The 25,281-nt window shown below is 42.4% G+C and overlaps 1 protein-coding gene across 4 annotated transcripts; it reads left to right on the top strand.

Moving 5' to 3' along the window:
• The first annotated feature begins 9,861 nt into the window (after nt 1–9,861).
• LRATD2 (LRAT domain containing 2) lies at nt 9,862–23,204 on the top strand. 4 transcript variants are annotated; one of them, XR_006352800.1, is made up of 6 exons: nt 9,863–10,612; nt 18,102–18,154; nt 18,735–18,861; nt 19,882–19,961; nt 22,253–22,388; nt 22,996–23,204. XR_006352800.1 is itself a non-coding variant. In XM_043964416.1 (2 exons), the coding sequence occupies exon 2, from the start codon at nt 11,287–11,289 to the stop codon at nt 12,235–12,237; it is 951 nt and encodes a 316-aa protein (XP_043820351.1). In that variant the 5' UTR covers nt 9,863–10,612; nt 11,283–11,286; the 3' UTR covers nt 12,238–16,646. The 4 variants fall into 4 exon arrangements, 1 of the variants encoding a protein (XP_043820351.1); XR_006352801.1 differs by lacking the exon at nt 18,735–18,861 and having other exon boundaries at nt 22,253–23,204; XR_006352802.1 differs by lacking the exons at nt 18,102–18,154; nt 18,735–18,861 and having other exon boundaries at nt 9,862–10,612; nt 22,253–23,204.
• Nucleotides 23,205–25,281: the final 2,077 nt, after the last annotated feature.

Genomic DNA, 25,281 nt, shown 5'->3' on the forward strand with positions numbered 1-25,281 from the left:
CCTCCAAAGGGGGGAGTCCAATATGCTGTATATATATCAAGTTTAAACTTGTTTTATATATTTTGAAGAACTTTCATTGTTTAATTTGACCATTTTTGGACAATGTTTTGCTAAAGATTAATGAAAACCCAGCAGTTCCAGAGACAACCAGAATCCAGAGACAGCCAGAATCCAGACCAGAGTCCGGTTCCCCTGATAACATCTCAACCCTCCTTTGAAGATAAGATTTTAAGGACTTTAAATGGACATTTTTGTTTTTCCTTCAGTTACTATATACATCATCTGTAATATGTATTTTCCCTTTCCTATATTGTTATTAGTATATTGTTTGTTAGCATTGGTTATGATATTCTGTTATTTTTTAATTTATTTATTGTTTATTTATTGTTCCATCAAGGAAACACCCCGTGTTTCTTGACTAAAGAAAGGGGGGAATGTAAAGAATTAATTGTTATTTGAGGTTTTTATGATCCCATCTTTTGGCTAGAATTTAAAAAAAAAAAAACCTTGGCGTGCACTGGCCTGGGGCTCCGCAAACTTCAGGGTGGTTGTAGCCGTTGCCATGGCGCTGGCACCTCACGTCATCACCACTCACTGACGTCTACATGGGCCTGGCAAAATTATAATGATTGGAAGCCTAGTGAGGGCAGTCATGTGACTGTCAGAGTGGCCAGCCAATTGGCTGGGGGCTGTGTGGGGTGTGCTGGGAAGAAGGGAGGTTTTTTTTCCGGCATTCTAGCTGGAAGCTGGAAGGCAACAGGAGTGCTGCTGTGTATTCTCAGCTGATTCCTGGGTGGTGGTGTATTTCAAGCTGTATAATTTTCCTTTCCCCATTTTTATTTCCTTTCCCTTGATCCTACTGATCCTGTTTGTGTTTTTTTTTTTAAGTTCATTCTTGTTAAAATAAATCCTGTTCTGTTTTCAGGGAGGCTGCCGGGTCTCCTTCCTTGCCCCAATATTGCGGCGAGCCGCTTAGCTAAGGAGTATTAATTAAACCAATTAAAAATTGGTCTCCACAGAGGCCTGGCCTGGGTAAGGGTCTCTTAATTTCGCTTGAGTTCCTAAAAGCTCTTTGATTGGGGATCTGGTTATATCCATGGATGACTTTGTAATGGGTCTGTTCTGATAAGTCCCCCAAAAGGGGATGGCTGCAGGTTTTTTTGGACCACATGTGGCCACTCTGACAGGTCCTAGAAAGCACGGCTGCCGGGTTTTGTTTTCAAATCATGTACCATATGATTGCAAGTACTAGCAGAATTCAAGTCTGACCCACAACACTGATGGCCACGATGGGGTCACTCCTTTTTGAGTTTAGTCTTGATTCTGCCAGTCCAAAGGCTAACGGCCCTGAGTGAGACTTTGCTTTTTTCTTTCTCCTTTTTCAATGGCATTTTGAATCAATTAAGGAAGAATCTGAATCTGGAACCCTCCTCCTTTAAAAAAAAAAAAGCGGGGAGGAAAATAGCATTTTTGATAGGACATTTTGTCCCTCAGAAAAAGGTCTAATTTTTTAAGGCAAAAAGAGACCAATTAATCTGGCTCAAATTAATAGGTCTTTGAGGATAGAGGAGGACTTAGTTTGTGCATGTTAAATTACCTTAAGAATCTTTACCATTATTGTTTTTGTGTCTGTCCTTGTAGAATGCTATTTGTGTGTGTGTCCCTTGCTATTCAAGCTGAGTCCTTTATCTTGCACTCTGTTAGCAATCCTCTTTGCCACTCAAAGTAGAATTGTCAGAAAGTTAATTTACACAGAGAGGCAGTTAGAGTGACCACACTTGATTTTACCTTTACCTGTTTTTAAGAAATTTGTTCAAACTTTAGTTGAGAACTGATCTCCAATATTAGATAATTTAAGTTGAAGTTTTAAGAACCCCCAAATCAAGGTTAATCAGGTTCTTTTTAAATTTGGGGAACTATCTGGCTTATCAGTCACCAGTGTTTATCACCAGGTAAAAATGAGTTTATTGACAATAATGGTCTGATATTGAAATGCTAGTAGATGGGCTTCAGATAAATTGAGAATTTTACCATTTGAGAATAGTTCCAGTTGTAACTGAATTTTATTCATCTTATTTTAAGTGAAATATGTCTTCTAATAAGATGTGTGGGTTTTGAAGTCACGGTTTATTTTGAGATTTGCACTGACAAAGTGTTTAAAAATTTTGGATCTGGAAATTTGTTAATTGCATGATCTTAAAGCAAGTTACTTTAGTTTACAAATCTGTAATGTGGATATTTGATAATTATAGAGTATTCTTTTGGGCTTATAAATTGTTATAAGTACAACTGTTAAAAGAATGTCAAATACTTAACTGTTTGTTTAGAAGTGCAGTATTACTGTGAATTCACAAAGAAGTGATCTCAAAGTCAGGAACATCTAGGTAATAATGAATGTTTGACTCTGGGAAAAATGATTTGGCTTCTAGGTGTTAATAGCAAGAACAAATTTTAAAATTCTGAAAACTGGAGGTTTCCCTAATATGCCAGAGAAACTTACTCCATTTAGCAGTGGTGCTGTTTCATAGCTTTTCTCAATTAACTGTTAAACAGTCACTGTTGAAATAATTACACACATTAATAATGGTGTGGTAGTTAATAACTTTGTTAAACTTTTACTGTTTTCTTCAAGCGTCATACCCCTAGCAATTCAAATATCATGATGGCTTTGTATGTTTAATAACTTTTAATTGATAGATATTTGGGTAAGTTTTATTTCAAAATAGGATGTTCAACTGGAATTTGTTTTACTATCTGGTTTTTGTTAAAACATTTATGCTGTTTTAACCTTTTTCTTTCCATTAATATTCTATTTCATTGCCAGGATTACAAACTTCCATAGCATTTATTTACCTTTTAAATGTTGTCCTAACTATTAATGGTATTTTTTTTTTTATTAGTGAGGCAATTGGGGTTAAGTGACTTGCCCAGGGTCACACAGCTAGTAAGTGTTAAGTGTCTGAGGCCGGATTTGAACTCAGGTACTCCTGACTCCAGGGCCGGTGCTCTATCCACTGCGCCATCTAGCTGCCCCTATTGTATTTTTAGGCAAAAAGTGTGAATTATCAGAGCCAGCCTTAATGAGTTATTGTCTTGGGGGGGGGGCTGAAAGATATGATTAGTGTTACAATTAATTTCTAATGAAAATGTAAAGAGATGCACCTCCCCACCTTCTAGGCTGTGACTTTCACCAGATATATAGAACTCTATTTAATTCTCTCCCCATAATAATATCCAGTTCTCCCTCTTTCTGAAAAGTTCTCTACTTTCTCCCATACCCTGACAACTCCTGTCTTAAACTGCTCTTCTCCAGCCCTGGAAGAAGTCCCATCCTCCCATCTTCCCCATGGGCCTTTAACTCTTCTGAAATTGGAAAGGTTCTTAGTGTCTCTCCAGATTCAGTTTTTAGATCTCTCTAAACCACTTCCTTGAATCTCACTCTATCCCCTTTCCAGAGAAGCAAATAGGAGCATTAGGCTTCTTATTAAGGACTACTCTGGTCTTTTAGTTCTCTGAACTAGGTTCTGATCCTTCCTCTTTGTGAGCTGATGTGACTACTTGTCCAAGACCTGAGCAGTGAATGTTCCTGTGATTCGTAAAACACCTGTGGTCCCTACTCTCTATACTCTCCTGAATATAATTCCCCATGATTCCACTATTTTGACCCTTTTATTTTTTGCAGGGCAATGAGGGTTAAGTGACTTGCCCAGGGTCACACAGCTAGTTAAGTGTCAAGTGTCTGAGGCCGGATTTGAACTCAGGTACTCCTGAATCCAGGTCCAGTGCTTTATCCACTGCGCCACCTAGCTGCCCCTCACTATTTTCACCTTTGATTTTTCTAGTGTCTTTTTCAGTGGGACCTTTGGTGTGAATCACCAGTTTTTAGTTTTTTTACTTTACCTTTACCTGGGAAGGCCTGCAGTACACTTGGACTGTTCTGCTTCTGAGAGTCCCTCCTACTTTTCACAAATTTTAAAAGTAGACTTTGGAGGCAGCTAGATGGCAAAGTGGATAAAGCACATGGCCCTGGATTCAGGAGGACCTGAGTTCAAATATGGACTCAGACACTTGACACTTACTGGCTGTGTGACCCTGGGCAAATCACTTAACCCCCATTGCCCCACAAAAAAAAATAGACTTTAATGACCCTTAAGTTTCCTATAGGCTCCACCCTCTCCAGTATGTAAATGAGTTACTCCTTTGCTTCCCTAGATCCCCAATTTTCAAAAGCTGATTCCATTTTTCTCACTTCAAATGCTATAAAGTATCTTGTTCTCAGGTTTTAAGTTTTTAGGACATCTGATATTAGCCAATAGTCTCTGTCTTGAAGAGATCTCTACTATCCAAAACTGAGATAGAAAACCCGGATTATTCCTGGTACCTTGATGGTTCCTGTCTGAAATGATGCTGGGTATGCTATCACCACCACATAAGAGGTCATTGACCCCTTCCTTTGGCTTCTTCAGTGCAATAGGCTGAATTTGAAGCCCTGACTCAAGTCGAGCCTTTGAATTAGCGAAAGGAAAACTAATGAACATTTTTACATCGAATACAGGTATGTGTTGGGGATTTCAGGATGTTATGGAAATATAAAGGGTTCCTGATGTCCTCTGGCAGTCCTACATATTGTAAAAAAATGTAATTATTAGCTAACTAATCTAATCTGGAAAATTATATAATTGGACTTATAAAAAATTATAAGTTTAGAAAAATTATAATTGGGCCATATGGTGGTCATCATTCGAATGTAGAAATATTTTGACTGACTAGCTGGGGGGCCTAAACTGACTGTGGTACTTAATCTGGGACTGTTGGCTGAATGGCTATCTGACTGCTATTAACTTAATATGGGTCGTTTAAGAATTTCTCCACACTGCTCCCAAATTGATAAGCAAAAAATTAAGAAGCCTCTCAACTAAATAATCAAAGCAGAGTTTATTTATTTATTTATTTATTTGTTTGTTTGTTTGTTTGTTTTTTGCGGGGCAATGGGGGTTAAGTGACTTGCCCAGGGTCACACAGCTAGTAAGTGTCAAGTGTCTGAAGCCGGATTTGAACTCAGGTACTCCTGAATCCAGGGCCGGTGCTTTACCCACTGTGCCACCTAGCTGCCCCAGCAGAGTTTATTTATGAGATACAATTTTAAATTAAGAATACAGGGAAATAAAATGTACAACCTGACTGCGTTCAGGTGAGTCTCTTTCCACGTGCTGTGCCTGGAACTTTTATAATACTGTAAGAGCCGTTGCCACCTCTTGCCTTAGCTCCTTTCACTAACTCCAAGCCCCTTTCACTTTGTTGATACCCCTGTGTCTAACTTTCCTCTCCTTACTACCACTGCTGAACCCCTGTGTTTCTCTCTCACCAACCTCTCCTTCTGTTCTCCCAGTGCTCCAGTGTCCTTCTGTTCTCTTAATCTTCGCTTTCTCCAACCTGTACCCTGTGCTGACCACTTCTGTGCTCTTTACTGCCTCCTGTTCTATCTGTCTGCTCCGTCAGTCTGCCCTCTGCTGCCTTTGCCGCCCCTTTAATCTTGTCAGCCCCCTTTCTGTCAAACTCCCAGGTCTATATATGTATCTTCCTTCTCTCCACTCAAATCTCGGGGCTTTTTGCGCCCCCCCCCCCACACCAAGCTAATCCGCCAGCCGCCCTCAGGCTGCAGGTGAGGGGGGAATGGGGATGCTCAAGTGTCTCATGTGTACCATACCCAGGGTTCCAGGGGCCCGTGCCCCTGCTGCTCACCTGGGACCTTGGCACAGGCTACACTAGAGCCCAGCCTGGATGAGCACAGGATTTCTTGGATAGATCCAATCAGGGTAGAGGGATCCCTCCCCGCAGCTGTCTGACCTGGTGTCTTGTACAGCCCACGGGGCTTTTGGGCTCAGCTGAAGCAGAGGGGGAGGGGCACCAGCTCCTCCCACACAGAAGAGCCCCTGAGGGCCTAAAGCTTTCTAATCTCAGTCTAAAGATAGGGTCCCCAAATCAAAATAAATTTCCACAATATCTAGATATTGCTTGACTACCTTTTGTTGCTAGCAGCAGTGATTGTTAAAATACCAGGATACTCCCATGAAGATTCTCCCCATGCCCAGGGTAATGCCCTTGCTGACCTGCATGCCAAGCAGGCTGCTCAGAAAACCCCACTCCCCATTAGTTTGTCTTCTGTTGCATCCCCTGTACCTGGTCCCAAGTTAACATTGACCCCAGCAAAGCTTGCTTAGTTCAAAGGACTATGTCCAATCCCATCTAAGACCAGCTAAGACTAGAAAGGTATAAAAAGGATGAAAACTCTGGGCTCTGGTATGGGTCAAATGGATGCCCAATCCTCCCCAACTCTTTCCATTGACCTAAAATGGAATACTTTCACTGTTTAAGTCACAGGAGTCCTGACAAACTGCTTAGTTTAGTCAGCAAATATTGGTGGTAAAATTGAGATGAGCTGCAGATAACATTTATCTACAATGTGAAATCTGTCCTAAATATAATGTAAGGAAGCCCTTAAAACCTCACCCTAGGAAATTTCCTTCACCCCTTTTCAAATCTGGCAGATTGATTTTATTATTCAACTTCTGCCCTTTTCTTTTTTTGGTGAGACAGTTGGGGTTAAGTGACTTGCCCAGGGTCACACAGCTAGTAAGTGTCAGGTATCTGAGTCTGGATTTGAACTCAGGTCTTCCTGACTCCAGGACCGTGCTCTGTCCACTGTGCCACCTAGGTGCCCCCTGCCCTTTTCTAGTTATAAATTTGTATTATGGTTTGCATGTTCTCCCATTGGGTAGAAGCTTTCCCTTGCAGGGAAGCTATTGGAACAGCTGTAGCCAAGTACTTATCAGAAAAGATTTTTCCCACCTGGGGAATTCCTAATGAAGTTCACACTGATTGAGGTATGTCTTTTACTAGTTCAATTGTCTCCCAATTGTTAGCTTCCTGGTCAGTACTTCAACATTTACTCTATGCTTACCACCCCCAATCCTCAGGTTTGGTAGAATGTATAAATGGGATCATTAAGGTTCAGCTTGGAAAGTTTATGGATGATTTGAATATACCATGGCCAAAAGCCCTTCCCCTAGTTCTTCAGAATCTTATGGCAACCCCTTTTGGTAAACATTCTCTTTCATATTTTGAAATCATCACTGGGTGTTCTATGCCTCCCCTCAAGTGACTTCCTCACCCTCAAGGCCTCCCTTCTGTTCTATTGTAAAGGGCTTACACCAACTCTTCTTTCTAGTGGCTCAACCTTAATTCAGTCTGACCTACAGTTGGAACCTGGAGACTGGGTCTATTTGAAAAGGCACCTATGCAAGGATTCCCTACCAAGTCCTGCTGACCAACCGCTCAGCTGTGAAACTGAAAGGAATTGACAGCTGGATTCACTTATCACATCTAAAGAAGGCTCTGACCCCTGAATGGACAGCCAGACATACCAACAGTGATATGAAACTTCATCTGACCAGGAAAAAGAAGCAGATGACATTAGTGTAGACTCTGTCCCAAGATGCCCGGATGTGGCCTGAAAATCCTATTTCATGCCCCAACACTATTTTTGGTCATCGAAGAATTTCAGAATTTGTCTTGACCAAGAGGAGGGAATGATAACTACAAAATTTACTGAGAACTGATTCCTCACCCAGTCCCCCCTTCCCAGACAAATGAATTGCCTGGGGCTAACAATCTTTGTCAATTTCAGACTCTTGATTGCTTATGGATCTCTCCCCAAACAAACTATCCCCTCCCAAAGATTCCCAAGCTTACTTCCTGGACTTTAGGTTATTATGTAAAGAGGTTCATTTACATTAGTTTATGTTGGTGAGAAAATTATTTTTCCCAAGGGCAGTTTCATAGCTCCCTCATAAAAACCCTGTCCTCTGTTCCCATCTTTGGTTATTCCTAGCTCCTATAGTTCCTCTGCCCCAATTAAAGACCTTATTTATCCTATATTGATTGTTTCCTTAATTTCCAGGTTAATAAGAGTAATATCAGGTGTATGTAAACATGAGCTTTATTAAATATAATCACATGGGAGAAACCTAAGTGCTCAGGAACTACACTGAGTGATCAAGGTGTTCTGGTCATAACAAGTCTTCAGAGACAAAGAAATAAGACCCTCCCCCCTCCCCCCAAAGGGATATCATCAAATGGCTCAAATCTCTTTCACCATCAAACTTACACACCAAGGCTACTAACTTAACTACTGTGACAGCTGCCTAAAAATTTCACTTTTTAACCCCTGGCCTTGGCCTATTAAAGAAAGTTGCTAACAAATGACCAAAGGCAAGATAATAATAACACTAATAATAACTCCTACTTCTATAGGCTTTACAAAATTAGTCCCTCACAAAATCCTTATGATCTAGACAGAGCAAACACTACTATTCCCCTGTGTGGGTGATGGAATTGAAGTTCAGAGAGGGGAAATGACTTATGGAGTCACACAGCTAGCAAGTGTCAAAGTGATTCTGAGTCTTCACTTACACCCAGATGTCTACTTAGGTAGCCCCAAAGCATATGACCTGGATAATCAAAAGCTCTATAGAAACCTGGCATCCTGTGGCCTACATTTGTAATCAAAAGCAAAGAAATTTAATCTCAAAGTAAACAGAAGCCTCTGTTCCCCTTTTTGTTTGAATTACCTTTAAAACTCTGACGTCCTCTTGAGGTGTTAGAAAAAAACACACACACATACGGTTCTACTCCAAGTCTTCAAATACTGATTCTACAGATTACATACTACATAAACTGATTTGTGTGTGTGTGTGTGTGGGGGGTCCGCTGGATAGACCTCACTAGTGTTATAGTCTGCCCCTCTATCCAGGTATGATAATTAGCACACAATTTGTAATAATTTATTCACAAGGATGTGGAAATAGGGTAAAGTCTTTCGTTGTATTCCCAGTTATACCCCTAACTCATTAGGAATGCACCCTTTGGGGTCTCATTTTCACTGTCTGGAAACTGGGAATAATACTTTCTCGTTTCCTCCTTTCTCCTCCTACTCATTCTAGAGAGCCTTTGGGATTTCTCCAGTTGGGTCATATGAATTACAAAGAAGTACGATCGGGGAAGAAAAACTGGTCTAGTCTACTAGTGGGAGGTTAATAGGCAATAAATACCTTGTTTTCTTCTTTCACTAAGTTAACAGGAAGGAAATAGCCCCATCAGGGCGTCTGCTAATTTATTTCTCATTGAAAAACAATTAGGCATTTGTAGATTTCGTCTAAGACCAAAAAAAAAAAAAAGCCCAACTAGACATCTCAATGTTGTTTTGGTATCTCCACCTAAAGACAGACGACTCTCAGAAAATAGTAAGCTTTATAACCAAGTCACCTGCTGAAATTAACTTTGTACCAACCACAAGGGGGACACACAACACGTTCAGAACTGCTGGTGGGGGCCGGGTCAGGACTAATTGCTCCTCAGGCACCGTTTTTTACTCTCTCTGCTTTCCCATACAATGTCACCCCCGCCCTATCTTCCTCCCTAGCCCCAGCCCAAGCCCCAAGCCAAGTTTAAGATCTGCGTCCGGTAAACAGACGCCAAGCTGCCGGCTGCAGGACCTTTTTCCTTTGGATCTGCAATAATCCCATTAAGTACTTATTGTAGTTTATTTGGAATGACCTAAACCAAACCTAAGTGAAATCTACATAAATAAACTTCCTGGAGGGGGGGAAAGGCAACAAATTTTACAACTAACAAACTAATAATAATAATAATAATAATAATAAAAACACCTTCTCGAGCTGGTCTATGTAGTCCTGAAAGAGATGGGGGCAGGGCGCCCAATGCAAAACTCCCATTTCTACTCGGGCAGGTGGCAGCTGCCTCCCAACTTCGCCTTAAAGCTACAGATTAGAGAAAAAAAAAAAAGGGGAGCCGGACGAGACACAGCCTAGCCCTTTCGCCTAGGTACCCGAACCAAGACAAGAATGAGAAGGAATGCATTACACAACTGATACTGCCCACGTGTGCCCGGCCAGAGAGTGGCAGCCAGACGGTTTATTATTTACCAAGTTAATGTAAACCTGGGTCTAGGCGGAGGCGTGGATACCGAGAAGAGCCCAGTCGCCTCAGGCTTGCTGGGACGGGGGAGGGGATCCAGGGAGCTATACGCAGTGTGGGAGAGGCTAGAGCTTGGGAGACCGACCGAGACGCTGTCTCTTTAAATGCTAGAGGCAGAGCTCTCACCGGGGGGAGCCCAGAGCCGGATCTACAATCTCTTCTCTCCCTAGCTTCGGTGCTTGTTGCTCGCTCAGCCCGCTTGGAGCTGCTGGTGCTGCTGTCTCTCTCCTGCACCTCGAGACGGTCTCTTTCCATTCCCTTATCTTCTACCGCTGGGATCGGAGGGCGGAAAGAAGACAAGAAGAAAGGAGGAAGAGGAGAGAAGAAGGAAAGGGAAGCGACAGGAATAGATACCACCGCTACCCAAGTCCGTAGGTGATCTACGCCAGCCGCGGGGTGAAGACATGCTTTGCTCTCCCTTGCCCATCCCCGCGATCGGCGCCGGGAGAGAGACTGCGGTTCTGACTCCGGGAAACTTGCCGTAGAAGTCTCGGATTGTGGCTGGGGCTGCTTCCCTTGGGCCCCTCACCTCTCCCCCCCCCTTCCCCCAAGCCGGGTAAGTTTCCGCAGGTAACCCGAGTGGGCGGGGGAGGGGCAGGCGGAGGGAAGGAGAAGGAAGTTCAGCAGGTGAGCCAGAAGGCTCACCTGGGCGGGCTCTACTCTCCATTTTCCAGCCCCCAGGATAGAAGGGGATGGTGCTTTACCAGCTTTTGGAAGTGGGCTCAGCTGGGAGAGTCGAGGGATATCGGGAGGTGGACAAAAACTTTTTTTCCTTCTTTGCGTGATCGCCCCCTCCCCCCTTACAGCGCCCTGTGCTGGTTCGGTGGCAGGTAGAGAGGGCGCCAGCGGCCGGGGCCTGTGCTGATGCAACGTGCTGTTGCCCCAGGGATACTAGTAGGGAGTATGCTGCTGCCACCTTATAAGTGGAGTTTCGGGTTCTCCTAGCTACCCTACAGGTGGAGAGAAGAGCTGTGCTCTAGACTTGTAGCTCCCCCCTTTTTCCTCCCTTAGAGAATGACGGCAAATACCACCCTCAGGGAGGAAAAAATCATGTTTTTGGAAGTCTATCTGCCCCTGCACTTCACCTACCCGCACTCATCACCAGTTAGACCTTACCCTGCACTATGCCCTCTTTAAAGGGACGTCAGTCTCCGAAATAATGGTTTCATTTTCTTCCTCTCCCCACGCCCCCCTCACCCCCACTTTCCCTGCGTGTCTATTTTCAGCGTGATGGGCAACCAGGTGGAGAAACTGACCCACCTAAGTTACAAGGAAGTTCCCACAGCCGATCCCACGGGCTTGGACCGGGACGATGGTCCCCGAATTGGAGTTTCCTATATATTTTCTAATGACGACGAAGAGATGGAGCAGCAGCAGGGACCCGGGCAAGACGTAGGGGATTTACAGGATCTGCCCGAGGAGCAGCTTCAGACACCTCTGCCAGCTCCGCAACAACCTTACGATCCCCGTCTCTACGAGGTGGAATGTTCTGTGTACTACCGAGACGAGTGCATCTATCAGAAGAGCTTCTCTTCCGGGCCGGCTGCCCTCAGCACTTACACCCCGGAGAATCTATTGAACAAGTGCAAGCCGGGAGACTTGGTGGAGTTTGTTTCCCAGGCTCAATACCCACACTGGGCAGTGTACGTAGGTGACTTCCAGGTGGTACATTTGCACCGGCTGGAGGTGAGCAACAGTTTCCTGACAGACGCCAGCCAGGGTCGTCGGGGCAGGGTGGTGAACGAGCTGTATCGCTACAAGCCCCTCAGCCCTAGCACCGTAGTGCGCAACGCGTTGGCTCAGGTGGGCGCCAAGGAGCGGGATTTGAGCTGGCGCAACTCGGAAAGCTTCGCCGCCTGGTGCCGCTATGGCAAGCGGGAGTTCAAGATTGGCGGGGAGCTGCGGATTGGCAAGCAGCCCTACCGGCTGCAGATCCAGCTCTCCGCCCAGCGCAGCCACACTCTGGAGTTTCAGAGTCTGGAGGACCTGATCATGGAGAAGCGCCGAAATGATCAGATTGGGCGCGCCGCTGTGCTACAGGAACTAGCTACTCACCTGCACCCTGTGGACCCGGAGGAAGGGGATGGGGAGCCCGCCCGGACTACCAGTGAACCTGCCGAACTCCCGCCTTTGGCACCGACCCCTCCTCCCTCACAGCACCATTCGCAGGCGGCACACTGATGTGGATTGCAGCTGGGAAATTGAGCTGTTCACAGCTGCCTGCCGCTCTCCTCGTTCCTTTCTCCCGCTCTGGTCCCCATTTTGGGGTTTCCAGCCTTTTGGGAAAGGGGAGCATGCTCGTAGGAGGGTAGGGCGCAGTGAGCCCTTGCAAAAGCTCAGAAACTTAGAAAGTAGCCGGTAGGAGTCTGAGGACTAGCCAAGAGTCTTTGTGCATTTTGGAGGGAGGGGTGGGAGGAAGAATATAATCGAGATTTTTTTTCCTTCCTCACTTCCCCTCTTCCCTTCCTTCCCTTCTACTTCAGGACTTGTTCTTTAAAGGTTGAGGAGGTGGGTTAGATGGTGATGTCCTGGAGTAGACCCATTCTTCTTGCACTCATAAAGTAGGAAGAAAGTTAAGGTTTGTGACTCCTGAGGCATTCTTCTCTTCCCTCACCTTTCTGGCTCTGAGCACGTTCCTTCGCGTTCCTAGGACGAAGGTTAAGTCTGGGTTTGCTTAGGGCCCCCGCGGAGGCTGGCACGAAGAGCTGCAAATTTCTTAGCCCCCCTCACCCCAATTCCCCCCTAGAGCTGTATGTGGATTGGGGAAAATACTGGAATTCATTTCGTGGGATTCCAGGGGAGCCAGGCCGGGTGGGTAATCAATGGGAAGATCTGGGAACTGCAGACCCACACCTATTTGTTCTATAATAAGTGTAACCAATGCTTGTGTAAGCTGCGGGAAAAGGGACAAAGACTATCCCCGCCTCTCTCCAGTTCTTTTCCCCCTCCCCCTTTCAGTGAGCCGTTACCACAAGTAGTTGGATACTGGGAGCTGGGCTCTTAGGAGATGTCCTTCTTCCTGTTCTCTCCCCGGCTCCTCCTTCCTCCCAGGTTACAAGTAAATCATAGTCAGGGGCAGGCTTGTGGAAGGATTCAATTAAGGTTGGGCTTTGTTTCTCCGGGTGCTGCTGTACGCCTAGAGCTGAGCTATTTGTTACAAAAAGAAACCAGGAGGCTGAGGGAATGGTCCTTTGTGTCACTGATCTAATTAAACTTGCTCAGCTCTGTTCCTCTGCTGAACAGAGGGGATGAGAGGGAGACCTGGGTGCTATACTCTTCTCAGTATCGACTACCAAAGCAGCATTGCTAACTCTTCAGTCAGGATTGCTTTTCCACCCCCCTTTAGATCTAGTGATGTTCGTCTGTACCACTACCCCCTTATTTTTTCATGACGAATTTTTATTGTTGGCTCTTTGAACGACTTCTCTTCCCCAGCTACTTCCTATGCACTATGCTAGTGAAAATCTACTTGACTTGAGCTTTATTTCCATAGTAAAATGCTTTTGTTTTGAAATCAACACTTAATATAATTAAACCAGTGTTGAATATCCTTCTCCCTAGCTCACAGTGGTCTTCTCACTGCTTAGAAAACAAGTTCTTCCAGAATATCTCTCTCTCTCTCTCTCTCTCAATCAATCAATCATAAATAGAAGCCATTCTGTGAGTAGTTAAATAGAGAAATACTGTTACTGATCTCATAAGGAGCAAATGGGGTTGTTTATGGGTTTAGCCCAGCATCTGTGGCAAACAGACAATAGACTGAACAGTTATTTCTCATATTTGCTAATGAGCTACTGCTCGGTTCACTATGAAGCTTTTTTTTCCCCCATTTCACAGACTGCCAATTGAAAAGCTGTTCTGTCCCAAAATGATTTGTACACTTAATTTTAGGATGCAGCTAGCTTGGCTCCGAAGTATTGGCATTGTTAATGCTGCTCTGGAGAATATTGCCACAAAGGATTGGGTTCAGTTTGGTTTTTTTACTGAAAGGGTCTAAAGTGAATCTATAGTGCTCAAGGACTCATAGTGGATCATCTGACTTACTATAAAATTATTTAAGGGTACAGTAAGCTATAGTCTCTTGAATTTGGAGTAACATCAGATTTGATAGCTTAAGCAGGGAAGAGAACCTTTAGCATCCATATTCACCTTAGTCACAGCCTGACTTAGAATTTGCACAGTTTAAACCTTTATGTTTATTAGTTGCTTATATGTACTCCTAAACTGAATGTTCTGATGTTAAAATTATAGTTTTAAATGTCCAGGACCCTTGAACAGATGCTTAAGAAAATAAGTGGTCTTCTTAAGCCATTGCATTCAGCGTGACCTTAAGGCAAGTCACTTTACCTCTGCACCTCAGACTTAGACTACATGATTTTTGAGGGCCCTGAAGCTCAGAAATGGTCATTTTAAGCATTTATTCTCGAATTTACCAAGAGTTAGCTAAAGTCACATGAGATCCCCCTTTGTCACTTTGTAACTGACCACCCTAGCCTTTGCCTGTCAAGATCAAATGTGTAGCTTCTAGGAAGAAATAAATATAAAATTCAGCATTATTACATTGGGAGCTTCAGTTGAGAAGACAGAGTCTAAGTCCTGAGTCAATTACTTCCCTCTCCCTCCCTCTCCTTTCTTTCACAGCTTCCTCTGCCCAGAATCAATCTTGCACATGGTGAGGTGGGACAAGCTAAGCATGGATAAACAAAATTACAAAAAGAGCCAGAGACCTAATTTTAGCCAATAGTCTCAGCTGCCTCTCTAGGCCTGTTAACAAGCAGCAGAATTGACAGATTTGAGTTTCGTCTCCTTCCTTTTGTCCACACTCCGGAGGGAAGTGGCTAATGAACAGTGACCAATGGGCAAGAGGCAGGAGGACATATTTTCTGTCAACTTTTGCTGATGGCCTTCCCCCACCCTTAACTGGAAAGCTCAGTAATGCCAATAGTGACATGCAGAGCTGACTACAGCTGTTGGGAGTTAAAATGAAGAAACATTGAAAGAAACTCGTTGCAAAAGGAAAATTTGAACACCAACAGAACGTATGTTATGAGTGGCTTTCTGGAGAATCAGAGGTTGATTGAGAGGGAAATTGAGCTCATTGGTTATTCCAACAGAGGAAAAAGACCTAACATAGAAGCCTTTCCCAGCTTAACATAAGCATTCATAAAAGGAATACTTGGTATTGCATTAGCTACAATATGTAGAGGCAAAATTCCAATATGTTTTTTTCCCTTTCCTTTTTTAAGAATCTTCAGTATAATTTTGCAGTAGCATACCTCCTTTTTTTTTCTTTCTTGGTTCAAGAGAGGAGTGAATCAGCTGACAGATTGACTTTCCTCCAGGTGGCAGTGTTGTGGATACAAATAAATTTTTATTTAAGCCTCATAGCAATGGCTTCACCTGGCACTTTACAATTCTAAATATATAAGCATATTTTTTTGTTCCTTATGAGGGATTAAAAGGCCCTTTAGAAATATTTTGTACTGTGAATTGTGGATGCTCTTTGAAGGAAAAATGGGTTTGATTCTATGGGTTCTACGGAAGCTTGCATTGGGAGAGGGGGAGGATGGATGCCCTACTGGAATATGAAGTCAAAGTCAAATTTATATTTTTCTTACCTGAGAAAATATTTTATTGAGACAGCTCATGTAAGAATGAGCTTTGCAGGAGCCCCAGACATCAGCTTTATGACTCTTTTGTAGCTAAGAGAACTTTTTTTTTTCTCCTGGTAGTATCACCCACATTTAACAAATTAACTTTTTGGTACTCAGGTAGCAAAGAGACAACCTGAGGAGTATACTTTATTCTGAACCTAAAAGTGCAAGTTTTCTAGTCTTTACGAAAGACATTTATTTGTGTGGTTGAATTTTTGCCCATTGGGTGCTTTTGGCTATTTTCAGCACCAGCTCTTATAGCAGCCCTGGGGTGGGGGGGGGGGAACAGATATTTTTGAAAGCAGAACTTTACTTTTATACAACAAATGAGATATGGAGAACTAAGTACATGTTTAACTGCTTGTTTTCTAACTTTTTTTAAAGGAATTCACTGTGTTCAGGACTGTCATTGTTGTGTGTTTGTCTAACCAGCCACTTTTTACAAATTGGAGTTAACTTCCAGTGTGATTATTGTTACTGATGAATGGATCTGGGTTTTGAAAGCCACACCTTTTTTGTTTGTTTAAATTTTTAAAAAAATCAGGGTAATTTCAAACTTGAGTGGTTTATATGACTTTCCATTACAGTGAACAAATGTTTCACTAAATCTACTTGAAGTTTTTTATTTAATACTGTAACCCTTCAGAGAATTTCATACACTAATAGGATAAGCACCATATAATTTTTTTCCATGAATTACATGAATTTTTTGTTTTCACTGAAGGCTGTGTTTTCTGTCATTGTTCTTATACCACTTCTTGAGAAGGAAGTTCAGATTTCAGATTGTATCATTTCCTTCAAAATGAAGGGCAGGGCATAGTCAAAATAAAGATTTGATTTTTTTCAACACTTTCTTTGCTGTAATTTATTTTTTAAGTTGTCAGGTCCTTTTTAAAGGATCTGTATGGGTCAATAATAAACTTATTGATAAGGTGACTTCAAGTTGCATTCTTCTAGTGTATCTTGGCTTTGGTTTGTCCAATCTGGATGAGGAAGTTGAATTGATTGATTTGTCTCTGTCTCTCTCTTCCCCTCTCCCCTCTTTGTATATTTGTTCAGTGATATAAAATTTATACTGCACATTCAATTGCTTAAATCCTTATTCCTTTAGGTCTTTAGTTTTCACAGAAAACTTTCTTTCCAGTGTCATAAATTGTCAAGACACTGGTTGTTTGGAATCAATACTTTGAAATTTGGTGGGACCTAGACTAGTTTATTTAAAACCTTGACTGGGGTGATGGAGGGTTTTCATATAGAATTCAGTAACTAGAGCGTCACCCTTATGATACGGATGGGGTAGGGACAGGATTGGGGAGGGGGGAGTGGAGGAGATAGGTCTAATGATTTCAGGCAGAGAACAACAGAGAGCTACACATAATTTAATTACAGACAGAAAATCAGTGAACAAGATCACATGGCATTTGTTGGCACCACTTGGGGTTTATGTGCCAGCAATTGATAAAGGAACAGATGTGCAGTCTGTGAATGAGGGGTGGGAGCCCAGTGACAAACACCAGGAGTGTTCCTAAAGCCTTTACAACTGTTCAGTGAGCCTGCTGCTTGCTTGATGGTTCAAAGAGCCTGGTTCTCCTTACTGAGTCTTGGGGTGAGGTTTTCTGGTGAGAATTGTGACCAGGAGAAGAATTCAGTGTTGAAGATGGAAGGGGCAGCACCAATAAAAAGTTAATAGTTTAATTTTGCACCATCATTGAAAAAGACAGTTCAGGAGAAGGAAAGAACATTTAGTCCTCTTGTATTTGAGTCAACCTTGCTTGGGTCAAGCACCTACTATGTGCCAAGGTACTGTGCTAAGCACCTGGGATACAGAAAGAGGAAAACATGAGAAAACAAAACAGCTGTCCTCTCAAGGAGCTCACAGTCTAACGGGGGGGGGGGGGGGGGGGGGGGGGGGGGAGACAGCATACAAATATCTGTGTACAAGCAAGATATATCCAGGATAAATTTGGAGATCAACAGAGAGCAAGTGCTCGAATTAAAAGGGATCTGGAAAGGCTTCTTGTAGAAGTTACGATTTTATTTCTAGCTGAAGGAGGCTATCTATGGAAGCCAGAAGGTGATGAGGAAGGAGTTCCAGACATTTGGGACTGCCAGTGAAAATGCCCAAAGGACAGTGTTGTGTGAGGGACTATAAGGAAGTAAAAAATAGGAATGTTTGAGGGAATTTAAATGATTAGAAACATGAAGAAAATATGTTCAGAGAGCTTTAAACAGGGCATATTGGAAAGAACTGGGGTTTAATTGAAGATTCTTTACTGATCCTCCTTTTCCTCTTCCCCTCTCTTCCCTCCCCCCTCCTCTATTTCCCCCTCCTTCTTTCTTTCCATTTTCTCTTTCCCCCTCCTACTCTCCCCCTCCCCTTCCTCTGGCTAGGAATTAGACCTGGATTGAGTCCTGAATCATCTAGTAGCTTTCTGTGTAACTGGGTAAGTGACTTTTCTTCCCTGAGATTCAATTTCCTTATCTGTGAATTCAGGACTTAGACTAGATTTGAGGTCAGAAAGACCAGCTTGAGCAAAACAAAGAAGGAATTTTGACTTGACCCTATAGATAAATAACAAGGAGTGAGAATATGTTCTTGAGGAAGGAAATAATGTGATTAATATTGATTTTTAAAAGAAGCTAGTAGCTATGGGTAGGATGGATTAAGAGAGTGCCTAGAAAAAAGCCAAGGGACCAATAAGGCTTCTAGGCAGATGAATAAACACAGGCATGCTTGCACGTGTACACACAAACATCTCTTTTTATCTCTATATATTGAATGGGACCTGTGACTTTACTGGTACAGTGAATTCCTTAGTCAGCAATACCTCTGTAACTTGTAGCCTTGGAGAGATTCCTAGGACACTGATGAGTTAAATGAAGTATCAGGAGTCAAAAAGTCAGTATGTCATAGGAAGGACTTGAATCCAGGTTGCCTTGGTACTAAGAACTCTTAACATATCTTGCTGCTTTATATAATAGCTTTTTTATATACTTCCCCTCCTCCACCCCCCTGTTTTTAAGGTACTCTGCTGACAATTATTCTGTGAGGAGACAGTGGGGTATATTGCAGAATTCTGTAAAGGTGCAAAGTCTGGGGACTTGGGTTCTAATCCCACTTCTGGAACACTGCCTTGCTGCATGACTTAGGGTAAGTCATTTGACTACCTGGGACCTTAGTTTCCTTATGCAAACTGAAGAAGTTTCTCTAATGGTCACTTTCACCTAATATAATCCCATGAGTCTAGGGAAGAAGCAAGTCAAGTATTATCAGCATCTTATAGAAGAGAGAACTGATATCAGAAGGGATAAATGAGTTGGCCGACAGGCACTGGACAAACAGCTACATGGATGTGTACGTGAACCTCTGGGAAATGAAGTCATCTTGTTCTCAATCCAGTGCTTCATCCCTTCTACCTGGGGTGGCCAAACACTTAGATTGAAGAGTTTAATGTTGTGGCTGACTTAGAAAAATCACCAGCCATATCACTTGAACAGTCATTCATTAAACTGCCCACTGTGTGCAAGGGGAGCCTGGAAAGAGTGATTGTTGACTTAAGAATGTATAAATGAGATGTCAATGATCTCCCTCAGGTTCAAGATGTTCAATAGAAAAATGAATCATTCAGGTTCTGTTTCAGAGAGAAAAGGTGATGATCTAGTCTAATCTGCTGGCCAATATGGTCTCTATTGTCTTGTCCATTCTGACTATAGACATATCACAAGATGAAGTTTCTGCTACTTTCTTTGGGAAAACATGTTTAGTGCCCAAGCTCCTCCCAAAAGCAGAGTCAGGTCCTGTAGTTTGCTTATGTAGGTACTCTTTCCTCTTACCTGAAAACCTCTGTCTTTTCCCCTAATGATGGAGGAGGTCAGTCTGGCTCAGAAAAAAATCTGAGTTATACTATGGTGCTTTGAAGAAATTTTGTTATTTTGAAACCTATAAAGTAGTGCTACTGAGGGGGAAGGGAGAATTTTGCCCTGGCTTTAGAGATTATTTTAAGGACCCTAACAAGTGAATAAAGAACTCTGGGCAATCAGTTCCTTCTTTGTTTTAGTTCCTGCTCTTATATTGAGGGTAGAACAGTTGAATGAACTTTACTCCTTGGTGAATAAAATAGTTCCCTTGTTTCTTTACCCTATTACTTGATTTATTCTTCCATATTCATAGAACTTCATAAATGCTAGAGATGTCAGAGGCCATCCAGACCAATCCATATCGGGGAAAAGATCTCCACTGAAACCCACGTGGTAAGTGATTTTGTTGTTATTGTTCAGTCATGTCTAACTCTTTGTGACCTCATGCACCATACTGTCCATGGAGTTTTCTTGGCAAAGATACTGGAGTGTTTTTCCAATTTCCTTCTCCAGTAGATTAAGGATAAGTGATCTGCCCTGTATCACATAGTCAGTAAGTGAGACTGGATTTGAACTCAGGTTTTGCTGACTCCAGGCCCAGTGCTCTATCCATTGAGCCACCTTGCTGCCTTCTAAGTGATTATTCAAATTCTACTTGAAGATCTCCAGACAGGGGCAGCTCCAAGTGCCCTTGGAAACCTATTCCATTTTTGGAGAGGGAGGTTAGTATGGCCTGCTGAGTAGAGAGCCCACTTTGATGTCAGGTAGACCTGAGAAAGTCTTCCTCTGGCACATACTGGCTGTGTGATCCTAAGTAACTCATGTGACATTTTAAAAAGTTCTGAGAGACAGAATTTCGGGGTAAATTAAAATCTGTTTTATTGACTGCATCTAGAAAGCAATCAAGAAAAACAGGCCTATTGTCCCTTCTGTAGCCAAAATACCAAACCTGTAGAACATTCAATATTTAAAAAGTCTTTTGAAAAAGGGGTGCACCTGAGGGTGAGAATCAACTCTATTGGTCAACAAGTATTAAGAGACAATGAATATAATTGCATATGTATAACCTATGTTTTATTGCTTGCTGCCTCAGGGAGGAGGGAGGGGACAGAAGGAAGGAGGGATATAAGTTGGAACTCAAAACTTTAAATAAAAATGCTTTTTTTTATTTTAAAGAGAGAGAATGAATATTATAATGGGAGGTTAGGCTATATTAAAATGAGGGTCTTTTGGGTAGTGACTTAGATTACCCATGTGTTGGTCTGGAAGACTTATCAATTTCCATATTACCTGTCTGACAAAAGGGAGAATCTACATTTTCCCCGACCTTTCTGTGTAAACACAATAAGCAGGAATCTATCAGTTGGCCTAAACTTATGTGAGAAATGGGTAGTTGTCTCCTCTCAATGTGGATATAACAGTCAGTCATAGTCCCCTGACCTGTTTGTAGGACAAAGGTCTCAGATGCCCTCCTCCCCTTCAGGTTAGCAAGGTCACATGGTTCAAGGAGCCCTGGTCTCAATTAGGTCCTCTCCGGAGTTCTGTCCATATAAGGAAGTATAAGGTCCACTCCTGAGTTATACCCATACAAGGAAGAGGGGTGGGAATACTGCGTTCCGATTAGCTAGTTTTTGCTCATAGATTGTAACCCTGACCAGTGATGAAAAAGGGGAAGGTCCATTCGAGTTAGGGACTAGGGTATAAAACAGGGCCTGCGAGCCCCCTTTCTGGGCACCCACTAGCTACACACTAGGGTGCCTCCTTCTCTTGAGAAGAAAATAAAGCCTTTGTCACCTTGCTGCTGAGTTCCTGAGAATTATTGAGAAGAGGATGAATTTTTCCCTCACAACTTAGAATTTCTTTTACTTTTTGATTAGATCTTTAGTCTAGGTAAGTCTTTGAGAGAGATTTCTCACACTGATTGATTTCCGGATGAGGAAGTAGAAAAGGGGAAAAAACCTTGGTTCTGATTCAATAATTAGTTATTAATACAAAAGAGGAATGATCATTTCTCTGTCAATTCAGCCCAATGCTTCCAATTAACCCTCTCAGACTATAACAAGTGCAGAACAGTTGCTAATCTGTAATAGTAAAGCCCCTCGCGGCCCCCCCCCCACCCTGCCACAATGCCCCTTACTGGGAACTCTTACAGAATTGAAAAGACATTTGTTAGGAAGGTCAGTTTTGTTTTGGTTTTTGGTTTTTGGGTTTTTTTTCCTGACTGCAAATCTAAATTTTTCTCTATGTAATTCCCATCTAGTTTAGCTCTCTGGGGTCAAATAGGGAGAGCCTTTAATCATTCTTTTAGGTGACATTCCCTGCAAATAACTGAACACTGTCATCATGTTCCCTTCCTAGATGTTGCCTACTCCTCTCCTCTCCTCTCCCCCCAGCTGCCTTCTACAGGTTAGACATCCCTAGATCCTATAAGCACCCCTTTGCCCATCTTCAACAGCATTTCTAAACTGTGAGGCTTCCACTGAAATAAAGTACTTTTGATGTGATCTGATCAGGGTAGAGTAAACAATCAAGACGGGCAAGCAGCTCTTAGGGGCCATTCAGAGGGAGGAAAATGGACATTGTGGTAGTGTTGGAATTCCTGGCATTCCATACTTCTGCTCATTCCAAGGTGCTTAATTAACACTAATACTTAATTCTCTGTCCCTTTTGTCTTTAAACCAAAGTAGGGCAGTGATTCTAGGAGAACGAGAAGGAAGAAGGGAGTCTGTCTCATCAGAGCACAGCTGGATTACTCAATTCTGGCTGTCACACCTTAGGAAGGACATGGAAAGACCCATCCAGGGAAAGACTGATCTAATGGTGATGGACTCCCAACCGTGTCATACTTGTTTTGAAGCACCTTTGTATTACTAGATCAGAGAAGGTTTGGGGGAGGGAGGGCAAGAAAGTCAGTAAATAAGGGATTAGATCTATTCTATTTGGATCCAAAGAGAAGAATTAGGTGAAATAGGTGAAAATCACTTGGAAGAAATATTAGGGGTGAAAAAAACCTTACTGATAATTTTAGCTGTGCAAGAGTAGAATGGGCTGCCTTGGGAGATGTGGGTTCCTGTTTCTGGACATTTTCAAAGTTGAGGCTGGATGATTGTTGGTCCAGTATTTTACAGATTAGATGATACCCCTTCTATCTCTGAGTGTCTCTGAGTCTATAAGTTGGCTATGTAAGCTGATAAGAAAGCCCCAAAGCTGTTTTCACAATCTGCCTGTGAACACCCCTTACTTTTACAAAGATTGCCAAGGGAGTATTTCTGCCTTTGCAATTTCTTTCCCTTGATATAGAAGAGTGAGGGAATGGGAACAGTGGAAGAGATGCCCCCTTTCTCCCAAAGAAAAGATAATTGAGAAGACTACATTCCAGAGATTCCTACTCTTAAAGTACAACTAAAGTTCTCAATGTTGTTTTCAGATTTTAAGATGCTGCAAATGCTATTTTTAGAAGGGGGAAAAATCAGTGAGATGATTTTGAATGCCATCACTTACTATAAAAAGACTGGGAAAGAAGAAGACATCAGTTCAACTTCCCTGTACCAACTTCTTTAAAGAGATCCTGGACAATTCAAAGCAGCCTTCAATACGTTTCTGAATTCTAACAATGCAAATAAAAACAGATTAAAATAAAAGTTTAGTCATTATTAGAGCATCACACTAGAATCATGTCCAATTTATATTTATATATTTATTCATATATGTGAGTGTATATGTTTTTATCTGTGTACACACATATTATATGCACATGTATTTCTAACTGAATCTCAAAACTATGTGTAACTATGCTAAACAAAATCAATTATACACAATTCCTAATGTCCTTGAGTATGTATAGACACATCAAAAAGCACATCTCTATTCTGTCATAAATTGGACCTAATACACACATACATGTCTATATCTTTATATCACCTGAAAAACATGAGTCAGAAGCATAGATGCTATATACATATATATGTAGAATGTGTATATATACATATATGTATGTTATGGGGAAAGAGGTGGGGGTGTGGGGTCCTTAGGAATTCCTCTTTAAAGAATTATACCCTCTTGCACACAAATCCAATAGAATAAGATAATAGTTTATTTAGGGGCTAGGGAAAGGAAACCCAGAGAGAAATCCTTGGACTTCTTCTCATGGGGAGAAGACAGCACAGAGGTGTGGCTCTGAGATATCCATCTCCTCGAGCAGGAGACAGGCAGGTACTTTTATAGAGGTCCATGGTGGTTCGATGAGGTGATCATCTGACTGTGGAAAGTTCCTCTATTGGGGGAGGACCATCCCCCACTGGTGGTGGCTAGGGGAAGTTGGGTGAGGGTCTGCTCTGGATCTCTCAAGCCATCTCTCTGCTCCTCCTGCCACACCCAATCCCATCTCCCTGAGGGATGGGGGAGACTGGTTAGGTATGTCTGTCTTTTGGTTTAGTTTCTCAAGAAGTTTCTTTGATGTACCTGAGAATTTCTGGGGTATGCTAGCCCTGTAACATATGTATATACATATGTTTGTATACATACATACATATGTATCTGTGTTGTTGTTCAGTCATTTCAGCCCAGTCACAGAGCTAATAAGTATCTAAGGCTGGATTTGAACTCAGGTCCCGACTTGGGCCCTGCACTCTATCCACTGAATGACCTAGCTGCCTCTTGAGTTTAACTTAACCTCTGCCCTAATCCATTGGAGAAGGAAATCTGTAAAGCACTTTGGTATCTTTGCCAAGAAAACCCCAAAGATTGTATAGATGTCTTATGGTACAGTAGGTCATGAAAAGGTAGACACAAGAGAGTGATTTTATATGTATTTGTATTGTTAACCTGGAAATTAAGGAAACAATCAATATAGGAGAAATAAGGTCTTTAATTGGGGCAGAGGATATAGCTCATGGTATTGCAAAGCTGGGAAGCTAGGAATACCCAAAGATGGGAACAGAAGACAGGGTTTTTATGGGGTAACAGAACAAAAAGGGAACCAAAAGATTTCTCCAGAGTGACATATAGCTACTTAATGTAAATGAACCTTTGACAAAAGAAATAATAGAACTGCTCCTGAGTTAAGTATAGGCGTTACATACTCTGAATAGAAACTACTTAATGCAGGTGTACCCTTTTTACATAATAAGGTGGGGAACATTGGGAGGGGATAAATTACTTGGGGGAAGGTCCATCTAGAGTCTGGAAATGACCAAGACAGTCAGCCCCAGGCAATTCATTTGTCTGGGAAAGGGGACTGGGTGGGGAATCAGTTCTCAGTAAATTTTGTAGTTCTCTGTATGTACACAATGTAACGATTGGAATAACGCCACCTGCTGGATACTTACTGTAGAAGAGTTCTGCCCATGAAGCAAAGGTCTTTGAGGGCAAGACCAGGAGTCAGGAAGTGACGCAGGCTAGTGGGAGGAGGAAGGAAGAGACTGGCGCTCAGTCTCGCGCTCTCTTTTCCTCTGGACTCTGGTGGAGAAGGGAGCTAGAAATGTGCTCTCCCTTTAATAGATAGAAATCTAGACCTTTTTCTCTCTCTTTACCAAATTCTTATTCTCCTTAATAAATGCTTAAAAGTCTAACTCTTGCTAAAGCTTATAATTTATTGGCGACCACTCATTAGATATTTTAGACAGTTTAGCTAGAATTTTAGCCCTTAACAACAACATATATGAACATGTGTACACATGTGAAGTACACATACACGTATATGTGTATAACATAA

This window comes from Dromiciops gliroides, chromosome 1 (genome assembly GCF_019393635.1).
Source record: "Dromiciops gliroides isolate mDroGli1 chromosome 1, mDroGli1.pri, whole genome shotgun sequence".
In the NCBI taxonomy this organism is placed as follows: domain Eukaryota; kingdom Metazoa; phylum Chordata; class Mammalia; order Microbiotheria; family Microbiotheriidae; genus Dromiciops; species Dromiciops gliroides.